General features: G+C 45.5%; 2 protein-coding genes across 4 annotated transcripts in view; one reads left to right on the forward strand and one right to left on the reverse strand.

The window, feature by feature from the left end:
• The window catches only part of WTAP (WT1 associated protein), a 28621-nt gene extending 26382 nt beyond the window's left edge, over positions 1–2239 (reverse strand). Inside the window, exon 1 of one of the 2 annotated variants that reach the window (XR_012651688.1) lies at positions 1969–2239. The gene's annotated coding sequence lies outside the window, so the exon portion shown is untranslated. The remainder of the gene's footprint in view (positions 1–1968) is intronic. The other variant, XM_075036054.1, reaches the window with a different exon arrangement.
• Positions 2240–9885: 7646 nt separating this feature from the next.
• Positions 9886–18057, forward strand: ACAT2 (acetyl-CoA acetyltransferase 2). Of its 2 annotated transcripts, XM_075036058.1 has the most exons (10): positions 9886–10068; positions 10133–10248; positions 10331–10465; positions 11685–11866; positions 12284–12401; positions 13176–13319; positions 14384–14506; positions 15232–15386; positions 17088–17198; positions 17812–18057. In XM_075036058.1, the coding sequence occupies exons 2-10, from the start codon at positions 10200–10202 to the stop codon at positions 17977–17979; spliced, it is 1185 nt and encodes a 394-aa protein (XP_074892159.1). In that variant the 5' UTR covers positions 9886–10068; positions 10133–10199; the 3' UTR covers positions 17980–18057. The 2 variants fall into 2 exon arrangements, with proteins under 2 accessions (XP_074892159.1, XP_074892158.1); XM_075036057.1 differs by having other exon boundaries at positions 9886–10248.
• The last annotated feature ends 158 nt before the right edge of the window (positions 18058–18215 follow it).

The raw sequence follows: 18215 nt of genomic DNA on the forward strand, positions 1-18215 counted from the left end.
CGCTGCTGCAATCATGACTGAAAGAAATCAAAGGCTGATGCTCCATCTAAGGGTAGTCTACCTCTTATTGTCTGAGTTTGTGCAAGGTTCCAGCACCCAGTTCTCTACAGCAGCACCAAACCTACCTAACTCTAACCTCTACACCCAGCACACCACCATTTACAAAGCCATCTCCTCCTTTCAGACAAGAGCACAAAAGTGCTGAAGACTGAGGTTACAGGCCACTGCATTACAGAAGTTACTGTTACAGTAGGTGGCAGTAAGACTTGTAGTGATAGAACTGTACACTAAAAAAAAAAACAACCCACTAGCTAAAAATATTCTACAGGTTATTTTAGAAAAGCTAGATTGATCACATCTACAGATAAACACTAGCACTCTTTCTGTATGCGCGAATTTCACCTCACTACTCCCATGCAACTTCTTTTTTGGCACCTACAGTAACCTACCAAAAGCTTACAAATTTATTACTGCTATATATTTCTACCATTGTGCTCAGTGTTTTTCAGAAACATTAAGAGCATCAGTTATCACTATGATTTGCTTTAGCTTTCTTTTCATTAACAGATGAATTTGTATGCTACAGGCAATAACAACTGAAATGTTCATCTTTTGAATTTAACACAGTAACTTTTCAAGTACTGTGCAGCAAGAGGTGCTTCTCATCATTCCACTCTCCTCTAAAAGAGATGATCTCCCTCCTACACAGATGAGAAATATTTTGCAAGGGCATGATGAAGTGATATCTTCTACAATAGAAAGAATCAACATAAACAACATTCCTGTATAACTGACTAGAATTAACACGATTATATTTTGCAATTTATATGACGTACAGCTTAACTGTACTATCCTAACTAGGCACTTTCATGATTTTGGGGAAACGACGGCTGCTATGTGCCACTCGTTCCACGTATCTGCTCCTGGCAACGAGCAATATAAAAACCATATTTCATACTTAAAATAACATTGCTATGTTCACTGGAAGAATTTTTTATGTAATCTCATCATGTTTTAGGCTTTTATGGCACTTTAAACATGAAGAGTGGTGAAACGGGCAAAGTGCATTTTAATTTTTGGAACTCCAGTGGTCTGTATACCTTTTGCTACAATGTTTGGAAAACACAGAATTTAAGGATTAAAGAAACCCTAAGAAACAAAGTAATTAAATAATATCAGGTATGCTGCTTTACTAGTTACACCTGAAGTAACCGCCAGGTATTTTAACGATATGAAAAAGAGTTCCGTGGGGAAAACCCCGGCACAGGCTCCAGGCTCTCGAAATATGAAAAAAACCTTTCAAAATAACACCCGGGCTGGGCAGACTCCACACTCGCCTCAGCAACGGCGGTCTGAAGCCGGGTCCCGCAGCCGCGCCCCCCCTCCCCGCACACACTCCCCCGCGAACGGCGAGGCCCCGCCGCGCAGCCCCGCCTCCTGCGCGGAGACCCCGCCGGCGGCGGGCCAGGCGCAGCTGCAGGCCGCTGACCGGCCGGCTCGCCGCAGGCGTTTGACAGACCCCGCGGCTGCTGCCGCCGCCGCCACCCCCCCCCCCAAACCCTTCCCCCTCCCCGCCAAGCTCAGGCACTGCCCGCCCCGCCGGGCCGCCCTCGCTCGCCTTCAACAAGAGAGAAACGCGTCTCCCGCGCCCGCGGCGGGAGGGGGGGGTGAGGGGGGTGGCGGCGGCCGTGCCCTGGCGTGGCGGCTGCCGAAGGGTGAGGGAGGAGGATCCCAGCCGAGCAGCCAGGCCGGGCTCGGGGCCTCGCACAAAATGGCTCTAAGTGCTTCCGCTCCTCCCCCCCGCGGGAGGTGAGGGACGGAGCCGCCGCTGCCAGGGTTTAGCGCCCCGGGACCGCGAGGCGCCCGGTCCCTCCCGCCGGCCCCACTACCTCCCTCCAAGGGGGGGAAGACGGCGGTGCTAGGGGACGGGGTTCGGCGGCGGGAAGGAGCGCTAGCGCGGCCACTCACCTCCCGCCTGCGGTGCCGAGGCCTCGCTCTCCCAGCACACTAGTTGCCTGGGCCGCACCCGTCACATCGAGGGCGAAACGCCGCCACCGCTCACGCCTGCCGCCACCGCTGCGACCGCAACCAGCTCTACGAGGACCGCCGCTCCGGAGCCGGGGACGTCGTCGTCGTCGTCGCTGCCGCGCCGCGCCCCCCCCCCCACCCGGGTTTCCCTTTAGCGCGCCGCTCCCGCCCGCTCTTTATTTGCGGATTCTCTGCGCTACAAAATGGCGCCCAAGGAGGAAATGAGCGCCCGGCCGCCCCGCCCACGGGCCGCCCCCCACGTTAGGGGCGGGGGGGCTGCGCGCGCAGCCAGCGCGGGCCGGCGGGAGCCGCCGCAGTGAGGCGGCGGGCGAGGTACGGCAGGGGCAGCCCGGCAGCGGGCGGCTCGGCCCCCGCCGAGTTCGCCCCTCGCCCGCCCCGCCGGCCGGGCGGTGCCGGAGTACCCCTGCCTGGCCGGTGCGGCGGCTTCCTGGGGTCCTCTGAACGTCGATTTAAAGCCTGTCAAACAGGCAGAGGGGCGGGGCGGGCAGCGAGACGCGGCGCATCCTGGGGCGGGCGGAAGGATACGGGCGCTGCGCGGCTGCCTGGCGGCGGGAGCGGGAATCCCTCTGGGGCGGGCGGGCTGCGCTTCGGCCGCGCCGCCTCGGCCGTGAAACCGGCTGACGGGGAGCAGCGGCGGCGGGAGGGCTCCTGGGAAAGCTGCTTGGCGCCTTCTCGGCAGGCTGACGGAAAAGATGGCATCTTCGTGAGGGAAAACTGCGCGCAGCAGTTCATAGCCTGCAAGATGGGCGCCAGGCTTCTCGGCGTGACTTCTGGAGCTTCCTGCCCGTCTGCCAGGCCGGGGAATGAACGTTTGCACTCGGGTGAACCGAGCTCGGCGGTGCCGGCGCAAGTCGGTGCCATCAATCAACCATGAAAGAAAAGGGAGTTAAATTCCAGCTGCTTCTGAAGAAATTAAGCTTCAGTTTCACCATTTGGCAATAATAGAGCATAGCGTTTGCCCTTAATTGCAGTCTAGCACTGAGCTGCTACTTTAAAATCAAATTTATCATCCCTGCTATCCGTGATTTCTCAAGCAACGCTATTAGGACAAGTAAATGCTTTTCGCCTCTTGCCAGCAAAGTCATAAAGCTTCTGTAGGCTAAGTTAGTCTGTCAGCTGGGTTGCACAGCTGTAATTGATTGTCACTCGCTACATTGCTGATGAAGATGCTCCAGAAATCTCTCATGACTCTCGCTGGTAGCAGAAATAATACATTCACTACAGAATAGATTCCGATGTACTTGTCCCCACATCCATATATACATGTATGAATACACAGATTTTTCAGTGAGAACTTGAAGGATTTTGAAAACCAAGCCACACTACAAGTGATTTGATATCATTACCCATAAAAGGGTAAGGATCCTGTGATTAGTGACCGTGAGGACAGAAGGCTTGAATTACTTCCTTTGAAGTCTTAGCTCATTTCTAAACTGAAAAAGATAAGCTTTGATTACTGTTTGGGGTTTCCTGCTCCTGCCTCTGCTTTCTTCCTCCTTGCAGGTATTTGTTTCAAGCATTCAAGATACTAATTAACAGATGAAGCCATCACAGGTTATGGCAGCATAGAAGAGGTGCTGAAATACCAAAGCAGTCTTTAATATGTACACTAATGTAGCAAATTGACTTGATTTTCCAATGCTCAAAGGTAAACATTACAACACTAAAAATGCACATCAGCCAAGCAGGACAACAAATTGAAACTTTTTCCATGTAAAAGATGGCAGAGATATACTGTGCTGCTTCTATTCCGTGTACTTCTATTCTGTATATAAATTACCTAACATTGTCTATATATCAGTGGTGATTTAAACACAAGATATCCCAATATTTGCCTGGGGCTTGGCTATTTTCTGTTATATTCAGATACTAGGCCTCCCTTATGTCTTTTTAATAGTACAGATCAAGGTCTAGCTCAGACATACCATAAGGTGAGGGACCATAAACCTTCCATCAGCACTTGTTTGTGCTTGTGAGCATGTAGAAGATATTCTTGCAGTTTTTACCCCTTGTCAGCACTTAGTTATTTTTAATTTTTCTTACATGTGTGGATTATATTTATGGGAAAAGCGCTAGCTGAGCAAGAGGTAGCCAGCCAGAGACTCTAGAGACAAGCAGAATCAGTCTGGAGAGTTTTATATTCTGGCCTGCCTTCCTTCTGTCCCTTCAAATTAACATGCGTATTATCAGGCTACACTTAGAATTTTTGTCTGCAAAAATAAGAGCCGCAATTTGTTAACCAGTCCTCTGATACCTTTGGGAAGAGGACATTTAAGTGAAATAGTCTTTTATTCTGTTTGCACATCACCTAATGCAATGAGAACTAACCTGGGACTTTTTGGTGCTACTGGAATAAATGTGTTGACACCTGCATTGGGTTGTGTTTACAGCATGATAACGGGAGTAAATTTGCTTTTCAAATTATAGGTGCTAGCATAACCCCCAGATGCGATGACATGTAACAATCTGTCCAAGCACCAACAAAAAAGCAAACTGTCCTGGTTTCAGCTGGGATAGAGTTAACTGTCTTCCTAGTAGCTGGTGCAGTGCTATGTTTTGAGTTCAGTATGCGAAGAATGTTGATAACACTGATGTTTTCAGTTGTTACTAAGTAATGTTTAGTCTAAAGTCAAGGATTTTTCAGCTTCTCATGCCCAGCCAGCAAGAAGGCTGGAGGGACACAGCCAGGGCAGCTGACCCAAACTGGCCAACGGGGTATTCCATACCATGGGACGTCACATCTAGTGTATAAACTGGGCGGGGAATCACCGCTCGGGGATTAACTGGGTCTTGATCAGCGGGTGGTGAGCAATAGCACTGTGCATCATTTGTATATTCCAATCCTTTTATTATTACTGCTGTCATTTTATTGGTGTTATCATTATCATTATTAGTTTCTTCTTTTCTGTTCTATTAGACAGTTCTTAATTATCCATTAATTGGAAGGCTTGTAATTGTTCTTACCTGCTCAATTCCAGGTTGCAGGAACTAAAGAAAGGCTAATCAGCTCCTGCAAAGGTTCTTGACTTGTAAGGACATGAGGTGGAGGAAGGCAAAAACACAGTGCATCTGCCGCTGGAGCAGAGAATGAGCTCTTGGGTGGGCACTAGAAAAGGCTGCTGTACCCTACAGGTGTGGGGGAAAGGTAAAATGTATGGATTGCTGCACTGTGAAGAAATTGATACAGAGAAGTCTTTCAGGTAACTACAAGGTAAAGATCTGGGCAGCAAAAAGCCCAAATTTGACATCCATGAACTCTCCCTCTCGTACAGAAGCTTCCTGAATACTAGGCTGCAGGCTTAATGCTTTCTTTATATCCCCTGATAAGATGTTTTTAAGGGTCTTAGTGGAATTATCACATATTTTTCTGCATTTTTAAAGCAAGAAGTTACTAAACTCCTTCAGAAAGCTCTTATAAGGGCTTCTCTTTTAATTACCAGTAATTTTTTACAATTTTACATATTATATGACTCTATGAAAGTATATACCATCAACAGTGTGATTATGTACAGCTCCACAGAGCCAATTGGATTTGCAACTCTTGTCTCCAAGATGGCAGCACTTGCGATGCTACTGCACAGCTGTAAATTGGTGTGTGCAACACCATGGTCAGGAAGTTTGTTTCTGTTAGGCGCTGGCCACACCGGTGAGTGAACTCACGAGCCTCTCCTGAAGACATTCCCTGATTGATAATCAATCAAGATACAATTACAGGCAAATGGTGACTCAAGTTAAATTCGGTTTTGGGTTGCTTGATAAATACTGCAAGCTTGCATTTGAAATACAGGTGTGCATATAGTTGCTACAGATATAAATGCAGGTATTTACCTTTTTTTAAGCCATAGAAAGGGCGTGATGGTTTTAATAATGCAAAGGTTTTTCAGTCTGAGGGTGAAGACAGCATTTTTTAGTGAACACTGATTAGATTACGAGCTTTCCCTGACAAAAACAGATTCAAGGAAAACACAGATTGCTCTTAACACGCCCAAGAACATTTCTGCCTATCAGGAACTTGATTTCCAAGGACCCAGTCAGTCAGGTTGAAGTTTAAGGCTGAGGAATTTTAGAAAATTTACATCTCATCACCGCTGGGAAAACAGTTTATTCTTTGAGACATACTTTACGTGCTGAACCTACCCATAGACAAGTGTCAGTCCACTGGTAAGAAAACCTGGAAAAAGAAAGTATTTTCTTTCTAGACCTGAGAAAGGGCCTTAATGTACTAAAGGTGCTCAGCAAGCCTGAGTGCCCTATATATCCTGACACGATGTCACAGTATGTGGAGAAAGGGAAAGGCTTCCTCAGATCTTTTCCACTTGAAAGAGGCTCTGGTTTTCAGGAAATTATGCTTGTTGTAGACCTTACTTGTTTTGGCAGCTGATTTAATTTAAGGAGAGAAAGAAAGGGTGACTTTGCTGTCCCTTTGTCAAAGAGCAAAAAGCTGGCTTTTTGCTTAGACCAATCAAAGAACAATTCCTATTCCCCATCAGGTATAAAAATAATCCCAAATACAGACAAAGCACAGAAAACCTGTATCTAAAGGGTTAATGCCTCTTAAATGCTTTCAGATGAGAACTATGGACCCCCGAAGTATCAAGGATTATGAGATGTCTTATATAATTACTGTGGCAAGGTTTGACTCCTCTCTTTGAAGATGCTGGTTTTTACGCACACTGCTGCAAAAGTAGTCAGGTGTGCTCCATGTTGCTGGCAAAGGATAAAAAACACAAGAGAAACAAGGAAAACCAGGATACTATTATCAGTATTAGTAACATTTTGGTAACAACACTGATCTCTGTAAAGGTTAAATTTAGAAAACATTTTTTGTAGAAGAGTTAATTAGCAAACACTCAAGCACTCTAAATTTTAGCCTATTTCTAATAAAACTGAGCCACCATTACCAAATGAAAATGCCAGAATCTTTGCACTTTGAGTATTTCACATAAGGCATGAGTCCATTTCATTGTGTTCATAGAAAGGTAATAAATAAACTTTGCGCAACATAGCCTTAGCCTTTTACTGATAGCAAGTAAGCTGTCTGTTCTGAATTGACGTCCTAATTTTTACTGACTTACTTAATTTCCCAGAGCTTAGATTTCCAAGAAGTGGTAAAATGTACCAGCACAGGGCAGTAGTTTGCTGTTGAGTATTATGCTGCTCATTGACTACACTGAATTTAAAAGCACAGCTGCCTAGTCACATTCAAGAGGGTTTTTTTCTACATTTAAATAACTTTGATCTGTACCATACATGTTTCATAATTATTTGCCTTTGTGCAATTGCTACGTTATTTTGTTCCTTTACATGTCCCTTTTATCCATTTGGATCTCAATCCTGGACACCGTCCAAGCAGAGTTAAATAGGATACTGCAAGTCTGATAAAGATACCAAGATAAAACTCATTCATCTCTGTTGTTCAGGGTGGCCCAGCATTGCAGCCTGGTCCGTCACTCGTGTTGGGTTGCAAAACAGTCCCGCTGTTTGCGGTTGAGAGCAAAGGTGCAGCAGGTTGTCTCGTTGGGGTGACCTGGCCTGAAGGTCCCTCGGGCTGCTTCACATTCACACTCTTTCCATCTGTTAGTGGATTAAAGGTCAAGTGTGGGGAGGGAAGGGGCTGAAGCCTCACTTTATGTTCTATTCAGTATTTATGGTGATATTTGTGAAGTTTTAAATAGAAAGGCATCTGGTCTATCAGCCTTACTTCAGGTGAAGTGTCATTTTTGGACTTTGCACACCTGCTACCATTTAGTGTTCATCTGAGCTCATCTTACATTATTGATTCTGTATTTGCATTGATGACCTTAAGTTGTAATCAGTCAAATATTACATTAAGAATGACGTATTGGTATATGGTACAGTTGATAAACTAGGTTACTTGGTGCTGCCCTCATACGTCTATATTACTCATTCTCTACTGAATTTTGAAAAAGTGCAGGGACTACAATCAGTGATATCAGGTTGCTCAGGAACTGTACAATATTTTTCTAAAACAATCACTCTGTATTTCTTAAAATCGTATATTCCTGAGTTTTGCTTGTATGGTAGACCTACTAATTACTTACTGATGAGTCTTTTGAAAAGACACCAACCATGTTTTTCCCATCCAGATTTAATCTGAGGTTTTTGTTAGTGTTATCAGCTGCCCTGAGCGCACAGCATCATTAAAGAAAAGCTGTAGTGCATGCTTATTGCCAATTAATGCATCCTTAGGAGACTGGTAGATCAGTCCACCCAAGCATTTGGCTGCCCATGGGATTTTTCCAGAGGTTCCCTTTCCTGAAGATACCTGAGGGGATTCCTCTCTTGCTAAAAGCTGGAAACCCCAAAGTAACTGAAGAAATCTTACGGCACATGGTTCCCTCCTTTGGCCTTATCCTTCAGTCAGACTGAAATATCTAAAAGGAGAAACCTATTCCGAGTGCTGGAGTTACTTTGACCAGCATGGTTTAACAGTTATCGGTGAAATCTAGGTGAACAATCTTGCTTTCCGTAGCTGAAGTGGGTTTTTCTCCTATCTAGTAATACTGTAGCTTTTTATGGTGTAAAGCAAGAATAGTGACTGACAGGAGCCAGAGGAATCCAACCTGGGTACTGTATTGCTCCTCTTTCTCAGTGTTTCCCCACAGAGGGTTCAGATACATTTTATGCATGCAGATTTAATACCACTAAGTTCAGATTAGCCAACATGGAAAATGTGATCACTGGTGTATCGGTGCATTAACAGTCATTTAAGTTTGTCAGTGTTTGTCGTCATGTCCTATGTGCTTTTCTAGGACTTAATTTGTCCTTCTTCCACCCCCCAAAAGAAATGCTACTAAATTTTACTGCATGGTTAAAAAAATGTATCTCCCAACTTTTGTTGATACTCTAGCTAAGGTAGGAGTGACAGCACATTTTCTAACCATCTTTTTGGCCTCCAGTTGCAACTTCAATGCGGTGCTTTGGCTGGCGCTTCTGTTTGTTAGGCTGAGTATCTGTTCTGCAGACAAGTTAGCACAGGACTCGGCCCAGGAAGGAGTAGGGACTGAAGATCTAGTCTGTGAGATAGAGTGATTTCGCCCCATCAATCTTTTTTTTTTTCCCTGCTGTTACTTTCTTTGACTTACGCTCTTGGTTCCTCCCTTTACTCTGTCCCTTCCTCCTCCAAATACCTTAACATTGTTGCTCCCCACCCCACACCTCTAGGCATCCCAGCAACACTTCCCCACAGAGAAACACCTCTGCCTGCCCGCCCTGCTACCGATCGCGGCCATGGCTGCTGCCGCCTCCTCTCCGTCCAGCTGCCGGGGAGCTCCGCCTCGGCCATGCTGCCTTTCCTTTCCTTCCCTTCCCTTCCCTTCCCCCTCGCAGCGTTCGCCTCCGGCCCGGGAGCAGCCCCCTCCTTGCCTCTTTGTGCAGGTCAGACGGGAACGGCTCTTGGGCCGACGGCACGCCACCGCCTATGCTAAAAATGATATATATATATATATATATGTTAGGCTTCTGTTAAATTAAAAAAAAAAAAAGTCCACGTTGGGTGTTGGTAGTCTCTGGGCGTCAGTAATGGTTGCCGAGCAGATCAGCGATAGGCAATTTTGTATAGTTTGATTTAAATCATTCTGTTGGGTTTTCTTCTGCTCCCGTCCACCCGCCGAAATGCCGCCGCGCAATGAACAAAGGGCCCTTAAAGCCGCCGCCTGATAACGGAGCGTTCGGTCTGCGCGTTTTATTTTGTAAAAACAGCTAAACTGAGTACGAGCGGGAGTTGGCAGAGGGCGCTGAACAGACGCCGGGGCTCCGGCGGGCCGGGCGAAGGGCCCGACCCCCCGGTCGCGGCTGCCCCCCCCCGCCCCTCACCGCTCCGCCCGACCCCGCTGCCGGCCGCGGCCCGTCCCGCCCGGCGGCGGGCGAGGGGGCGGGACCGGCAACACGCGAGGGGCGGCCCCGGCGCCGGCTCCGGCTCCGTTCTCCCTCAGGCTTCGGCCGCCGCCGCTGCCGCTCCTGCTCCTCAGCGCCGGCTCCGGCTCCGCTCTCCCTCAGGCTCCGGCCGCTGCCGCTCCTGCTCCTCAGCGCCGGCTCCGGCTCCGGCTCCGCTCTCCCTCAGGCTCCGGCCGCCGCCGCTCCCGCTCCTGCTCCTCAGCGCCGGCTCCGCGCCCGCCACCGCTGCCGCCATGAGCGCGGACCCCGTCGTCTTCGTCTCCGCCGCCAGGACGGCCGTCGGTGAGGGGCCGCGCCGGGCCGGGCGGTGCGGGTGTTCCCGCCCGGGGCCGGCGCTGAGCTCTCTCCCTCTGTGTCCGCCCAGGCTCCTTCAACGGCGGCCTGTCGGCGCTGCCGGCCCACGAGCTGGGGGCCGCCGTCATCCGTGAGGTGCTGCGGCGGGCCGGGCTGGCCCCCGAGGAGGTGTCGGAGGTGATCCTGGGGCAGGTCCTCACGGCAGGTAGGGGGGCGGCGGCGGGGATCCCCCCTTCTCGCTCTGCACGGCCACGTCCCTCCTTAGCTCCCCCGCGGGAAGAGCCCGTGGCGGTGGCTCAGGGCGCGATCGCCGGCCGCTGAGGGCGCGGTTCGTCGTTCACAAAGGGCTTGAGCGGCGGCTCGGCCGCCTCTCCGTGCGCGCCGGGTGACCAGAGCCGCTGCCGGGCTTTTGGGAAGGATGGGGTGGGGGATTAGATCCCCAAAGCGGCTTAACAGTCTACGCGTGAAAGTCGGTTTCTTCTCTCTGTTACAGCATCCCTTCTTTCGCGTTGGTCATCTCCTCTCCTAAATTTAACATCCTAAGCAGCGATAACGCTGAGGTGCGAGGCCCTGCATTTGTGTTTATCCACAAGACCGACCTGCCAGATCTGTGATGCCACTTGCTCCGAGACAAATGTTTTGATTTAAAGGAAATGCAGCTGATAGGGAATTGTTTGTTTTGAACGGTCCCCTGCTTTTGCCAGGGTAATGTTTAATCAGTAGAGTCATAGGGCAGGTTTGTATTTTTAAAGATGGTGGAAGAAAATAAAGGAAATAAATATTTTTGTCTTACTTAAAGCTGATCCAGATATTTTTAGCTTGCTGAATGATGTGCTCTCCTTATCTGTTTCTTTGCATACAAAGAGCTAGCATTACTTTGGCCTGGGGAGATGCAGATGAAGAATGTTTTCTTTGAATGTAGCACTCCTGTTCTCTCCCATCAGTATTACAACAAAGAATGGAAGCTTTGGGGACTGTATTTGCATAATTGTGCCTTTGGTTTCTGTAGGAACTCTTAGGGAGAGTTGTCTGCTGGTGATGTACAGAAGATGTCAGAGAAACCCTTCAGCAAGTAGCAATTTAAATGAGCTCTCATTTTATACACATACAATGGGCTAGTGCTAATTTGAAGTTGGTGTTTCATCTGACCTGCCATCAAAAGCAGCGTTGCAGATATGAAACTATCAGTAGCAAGTCCCTGACCTTGCAGGTGTTTTATTGATCAACAATATACGTGAGTGAGGTAACTGAGCTCCTGTTTACAGATTACTGCTGGAAACTTTTCTCACCAATTTCTCTACCAACTGAAAATAGGAGCGAGTGCTAAATTTTGGTGGAGTCGGGGCACCTGTTGTGAAAAGTGACAAGGCTGACATTTATTTTGTTAAGAACAGACAAAGGAAAAATGCTGCCTGTTCCTGCAGGTGCTGGCCAGAACCCTGTCCGGCAGGCAAGTGTTGCTGCGGGAATCCCTTACTCTGTGCCTGCCTGGAGCTGCCAGATGATCTGCGGGTCAGGCTTGAAAGCAGTATGTCTGGCTGCTCAGTCCATACTGACAGGAGACTCCAGCATCGTGGTTGCAGGAGGCATGGAAAGTATGAGCAAGGTAAAGCAAATGACTGCACTCGTATTGCACTGACTTGCTGGGAGCAAACAGCATTAAGTTGTGTTGAAACCCTGTATTTATAACTCTCTGGAGGCAGATTGAAAGAGTAGCTTTAGTTTCTGTGCTTGGGAATGAATTTACATGTGCAACAATTGACTTCAGTAGCTTTTTTTTTTTTTTAATAAAAAAAAAAAAAAGGCCTGATACTCTAGCTACTGAAAAGGCGCCATGCAAACACACACCACACATGGCTGGCAGACTTCAGAGGGAGAGACAGAGTGCGCAGCCATGGAGACTGCTGGGATTTGGGGTAGCTGCCTACAGCCGCATGGCAGGGGTCTGTCTCTTCAGCTCTCTGACTGTATTGTGCACTGGAGATATAAAACATCTAACTCCTTTCACAATACCTTCTTGCAGGCACCTCATGTGATTCACATGCGAGCTGGGGTGAAAATGGGAGAGGCGTCCTTGCAGGACACTGTAATCCTTGATGGCCTTACAGATGCATTTTATCAGTATCATATGGGTATAACAGGTAAGTGGTGACAGTCCAGAAAATGAAATGGTTAACTGGGAAGGGGGGAAGAATTCACTGACAGGAAATTTCAGAAATCTGAAGTTTCAAATAAGGTGTTTCAAGCTGCCCTTAAGTTGTAGTCATGAAAAAGAAAGAAATCCCTAATACTGAAAGGCATTGAAGGCATTTTCTGCTTTGTTTGTAAAGCTACTGGTTTTTTTTCTGTCTGAGCTAATCTCAATGCATCTCTTTTGCATCTGAGCAATTTATTTAATTTCAGCAAAAATAAGCAAAATAATCCCTGTATGTAACTGAAGCATTCAGCAGCACAGATTTACAGTCGGCAGGAATTGCGTAAAGTGTACTGTGGATACACATGGTTCTGCAACTTCAGATTATTGCATCCTGGATGGGATAGTCAGCCAACTGCTTTTTCAGACCCTGCTTATGAAACAGAATAACTTCCAAACCGTTCCCTCCTCTGAAGTAGCTGTAGAGAGACCTGAGCATAGTAGTCCAGAGAAGGAATAAACTAGAAAAGCTTGTTTGCATTTGTATCTAACTTGGGATACCATCTGGGTGGGAGGAGATCCCACACAGAAATTTTTACCTTCCAAAGAAAATACAGTAGAGAATCATGAGCAAACAAAACGAGGAAATCAGAACGAAAACTGTTCAACAAGCTTGGCTGCTTGCTACAGCAAACATTAATGACTACCTTTTTGCTTACAATTTTACAACTTAAAATTTTAGCATTTCCTGATGGCAATTTGCATTTTGTTCCTATTTCAGCCGAAAATGTGGCCAATCAGTGGCAAGTCAGCAGAGGGGAACAAGACCAATTTGCTGTACAGTCACAAAACAGGGCAGAGGCAGCACAGAAAGCTGGCTATTTTACAAAAGAAATTGTTCCTGTTCTTGTACCTTCTAAAAAAGGTAGGTGCGAATGGATAATGATTTTACAGAAAAAAATCTGTTTTCTACTATGTCTCCTATAAGCAGTGGATGGTTTCCCACTTACACAGCCTTTTCTGTAAGCTGTTCTGTAAGCGTGTAGCCTTTTGCTCTCTTTTTCACCTTTCAGTGGTTATTTTTTAGATAAGAGAGAAGCAACGCAAATGTGGAATATCTAAATGTAGCTCTCTGCAAATACTACTACTATGTTTTATTGGAGATGTGATTACTACCCAGGCAAACTGCTGACTTAACCTAGGCTTGGATGAGGTACAAAAATCAGTATTTTTCATCTTGTTAGAGTCCTGCTGCACCAAACTTAAAACAGTCACGTTGATCTGGCAAACCTTGCCACCTAGTAAAATATGCAGAGACAATAATTAGGGTTACTAGTTAATTAACTAGGTCAAGTTACATATATTAGGTATGCTTCTCTTTAGGTCTGTTAGGGATATAAACAGATCTATTATGGTGCTTGAGCCCAAGGTCTGTTTCTAGAGCAGGGGAATTCCCCCAGCTCCTTGTGAGGTGGATGCAAAAACTGAATTTTCCAAACAGAAATCAAGAATCAGTTGTTCAACATTTACATTGAATAGACCCCGTGGGAAACGTTCTGGCGTTAGGCTGGTTACAAATGAATGAAGGGCTTTCCTGGTACCAGTTTAGATAATAATAATTAATGACACGACTACTCTTTGCGACAAGATTCCTACAAGTATCATTTGGGAGATAGCCTTCTGCTTGGAAGAGAAGCTACTGGCTTAGGAACAGCAAGAATAAGATCTGCTTTTGTACAACTAGACAGTATTTTAGTTGCGAGTGTTTGTCTCAGAAAACCCAGAGCTGTCCTGCTAGAAGCAGCTGGAGGGTTAGAGCAATTGGTTAAACTGCACTGAGTCAGAAGATATCTCCGACACAAGGATGACTTTTTGGTTAAAAGGAATATGGCATATATTCTCGATCAGCCTGTTGTTTGTGGTGGCTTTCTGTTCGAGACCTGTCTGTGTGACTGGACCCTCCTGCAAGTATAACGCTCTGTTTTGCAGGTCCTATAGAAGTTAAAACAGATGAACACCCTCGACATGGGAGCAACTTGGAAACAATGGCAAAGTTAAAGCCCTGTTTCCTGACAGATGGAACTGGGACAGTAACAGCAGCTAATGCTTCAGGTTGGTCCATCTGGCTAAAACCAAAATGGAAAACAGTAGCTGCTTGTGGCTCAAGGCAGGGTCTCTGCGAGGGGTTAGGCTGCCGTGTGGTTACTGCTGAATATATCTTGCAGGAAATGGCAACATATTTGACAATGTAGGTAGTACTTGAATATAACTGTGGTGGAGGAATTCTTTAACAATGAATTGTCTTTTGCTTGCTTTCTATGAAGCAATACAGGTGTTTGGATAACAGCAGCAATATTTGGTAGGCTGAAACAAATAGAAACTACGTCCTCTGTTTCTAAAACTAGCTGTCTAGTGGTTTCTAATACTGCAGGTCTGGACAAAGGAAAACTTAACAATTCATATTTGAAAAATGTTAGTCCTGTGGGACTAAGTCTCCTGCCTCAGGCAGCTTTGAAACTTCTTCCTTGGTCCTCATGCTGCCTCTTCCAAAGTCGACCTAATAAATCTGATGTGGTCCTTTTTCACATTTGCCTCAATTCTTACACCTGTTGGTTTCCAAAGAGAAATCACAAACATCACATTTACGGCAGTATAGATATGTTACCCATTTTAACTGTTTGTGTCAGAGGTCAGACTTGGCTGATCTGAACAATACTGACCTAAACCAATAAAAGATGTGCGATTTTTGTTTTGTCTAGGATGTGAACAAGCAGGAAAAGGTGGTACAGTAAAAGCCATAAACCCAAACAAATGCATACAAGTTTGTCATTCCACAGGTATAAATGATGGAGCTGCAGCTGTAATTCTAATGAAGAAATCGGAAGCTGCTAGGAGAGGTCTTATGCCTTTGGCTCGGATTGTATCTTGGGCTCAGACAGGCATAGATCCATCTATAATGGGAGTAGGGCCCATTTCAGCAATAAAGCAAGCTGTAAGTAATTATCTATGTATCTATTATTTAAAAACTCTTGCTTGTAATTACTTTTCATTTCCTGGCCATGAGTTGTTTTTTCAATATTCTAAGGAAAATTCAGTACAAAAAATAAACTAAGTGAAAACAAGACTTAAAATAGTGGAGCGAATGTAAGATTAAGGGTTCTAGTGCTACCAGGCTAGTGCTTACTCATTGGAAAAAAAAATAAATGTATAGGTCTATGAATAGAGTTCAGAGCATAAACTAGGTGGGTTTGTGAAAGGCCACCTAGATAATCTGCGAGGCTAAAGATCAAGTCTCATGGATGTGTATGCTAACCTAATTTGGGGATGATTTGGTCCTGCCATGATATGGTTCTGATGCTGTCTGGCAGGATTAATTTCAGATCACTGTCTGGTTGTATTTGCAATAGTACAACACTGAGAGAAGGGTCAGTGAGTGCCTCTGCCTTAGCAAATGTGATGGTGCCCTGTTTTAGTTTGCCCTGTGAAAGGGTTGGAGCACGCGAATTGGACTCCTTTCAGATGAAACTAAACAAGAAGGTACACTCCAGAACCACATCTAATGTGCTCAGACCATTATTGCACCCACTGATGCACTCTGTGTTCAGTCCACGGGACAAGGGTCTCGAATAAAATGCCCCACGTGAGCAGCCCCTATGGCACCACACTGCTTGCTAATACAGACGTAGCCCATGGCAACCCCAGCTGGTTATATTAAAACAGCTATGAAATTGAGCATGAAAAGAGCTCTTGTACAGCTGATAAGGATAGATTTGCTTTTAGTATTCCTTCTTAGTTTTATTTATACTGTGAAGGCCTTGTTTTGTTCATCTCTGAAATGTTCTGGCAATGTAGAAGCCTAACTTGAACTCACCCAACCTCTGTGGCTTTTCATGAGAAAAACTGTAATGCTGAAGCTTTTTCTTACCAGATCTCAAACTTCTTTTACATCAAGAATGCTATAAATGTATACACAATACACAGTTTTAGTTTAACTTGTAGAACAGACAACCTGTATTTAACAGTACCTATAATTTTATAGGTACTTTGAAAAAGGGCACACTACTTCATGATGTAAGCTTTGTGTGTTATCAAACACTTCACACCCTCCATGTATTATCAGTATATCTCTTCAGAATTTCGTAGTAGCACTGCACAGTGAAAGAATGACTAGGCCATGCATTTTAGCGTTACAACAACATAGTAAATCTTAAAGACTTTTCCCGGAAGGTGAATGGTTTCCATACTGTCTCTACTAGACAAACTGCACTTGACACCCATCACTAATGGTCATTTCACTATTTCCTGTGTAAAAATCTGATGGAACCAGACTTATGTCCTGAAAAACTTGCTCTTGTATCTGTTAAAACCTACTTTTGAAAACAGTGCTTGTTCTATTAAGGGCGCTACATACAGTTTGATTCCCACAATTGCAGTACCACTATGTATGTAAAATGAATCAACATTTTTTAAGAGCAGCCAGCATTTTATAGCACACTGTACTGACTTCTGCCAACACTGAAATCTTGTCTGTTGTCTTCAAGAATTCTGTCAACGCTAGCTATAAAAAACTTGTTTCCTTCAACTTGTTTTAAGTGGTGACTTCAAATCACCAAATTTGTTTTACAAAAAGCTTCCTCTGGTGCTGAAGAAGACCTAAAAGGTAATAAAGCTTCTCTATATTCTGTTTTCTCAGATTGACAAAGCCAGCTGGACTTTGGAACAAGTTGACCTGTTTGAAATTAATGAAGCCTTTGCATCGCTATCTGTTGCAATAGCAAAAGAACTGAAAGTAAATCCAGAAAAGGTAAGGAGTATGTTTGAGGCCATAATTAGTTTGCCTTCTGTAATTTGAAGTTGTTCTATTCTGTGCATCTGGATTGTATTCCAAAGAGGCGAGCAGGGTCCTCTTGCAATCGCTCTGCCATAAGCAAAAAGGATGGGAATGCCAGTAGGCATTTCTGTATGCTACTCTGCTGTAGCCTGGCTGTGCTGGCAGGCAAATCCTTTCCTAGCTGAACAGCCTGCAACTGTGTTACAGTGCATTTGTATGCAAAGCCAGGTAACTGCTTGAGCATGCTTGTAATTAACTTCAGCAGTTGAACTTGCTGCTGGAAGTGTATTTGCCACTGTATCCTTCCAGCGATGGCAAAAAATGTGGGCATTACCCTCCCCTCCCTAAACATGCCTCAATTATCACCTGAATTATCTTCAGAGAGTAAAGATGGGCCTCTTTCAGAAGAAATACTAATAGGTGTTGCATCCATGTCCAATTTCTCCTTGAAATGGGGGTAGCAGTTTCAGGCTTATTCACAATCAAGGACTATATCCAATGAAGTCATTCACCTTGAAACCAAACTAAGCCAGTTAAATGATTTCTTAACTCAATATTCTGTATTGGCTTTTTTTTTTTTTTTAAGATTAACATCCAAGGTGGAGCTATTGCTCTTGGCCACCCTCTTGGCGCCTCTGGTTGTCGCATCCTTGTTACTCTTCTACACGCCCTGGAACGAACAGGTGGAAAACGTGGTGTTGCTGCTCTCTGTATTGGAGGAGGAATGGGAATAGCCATGTGCGTCGAGAGATGAATGTTAATGAATGAATGAATAGCAAGTGTTAACTAGCTTTGAAACAGTTTACTAATAAACTGCTAATCAAGGAGCTTACATGTGTTTGTTTTGCCTAAAATTAAACAATAAGCTTACTCTATTACTTTTTGCCACTCAATCACTGCCGTGACAAAATGGTTAGTGGCTACTGCAGGCACTCTAGTTACTAGCAGACGCTAAAGTTTAAAGTCTCAACACAAATACCAACCTCACTT

This window comes from Buteo buteo, chromosome 9 (assembly GCF_964188355.1).
Source record: "Buteo buteo chromosome 9, bButBut1.hap1.1, whole genome shotgun sequence".
NCBI lineage: Eukaryota > Metazoa > Chordata > Aves > Accipitriformes > Accipitridae > Buteo > Buteo buteo.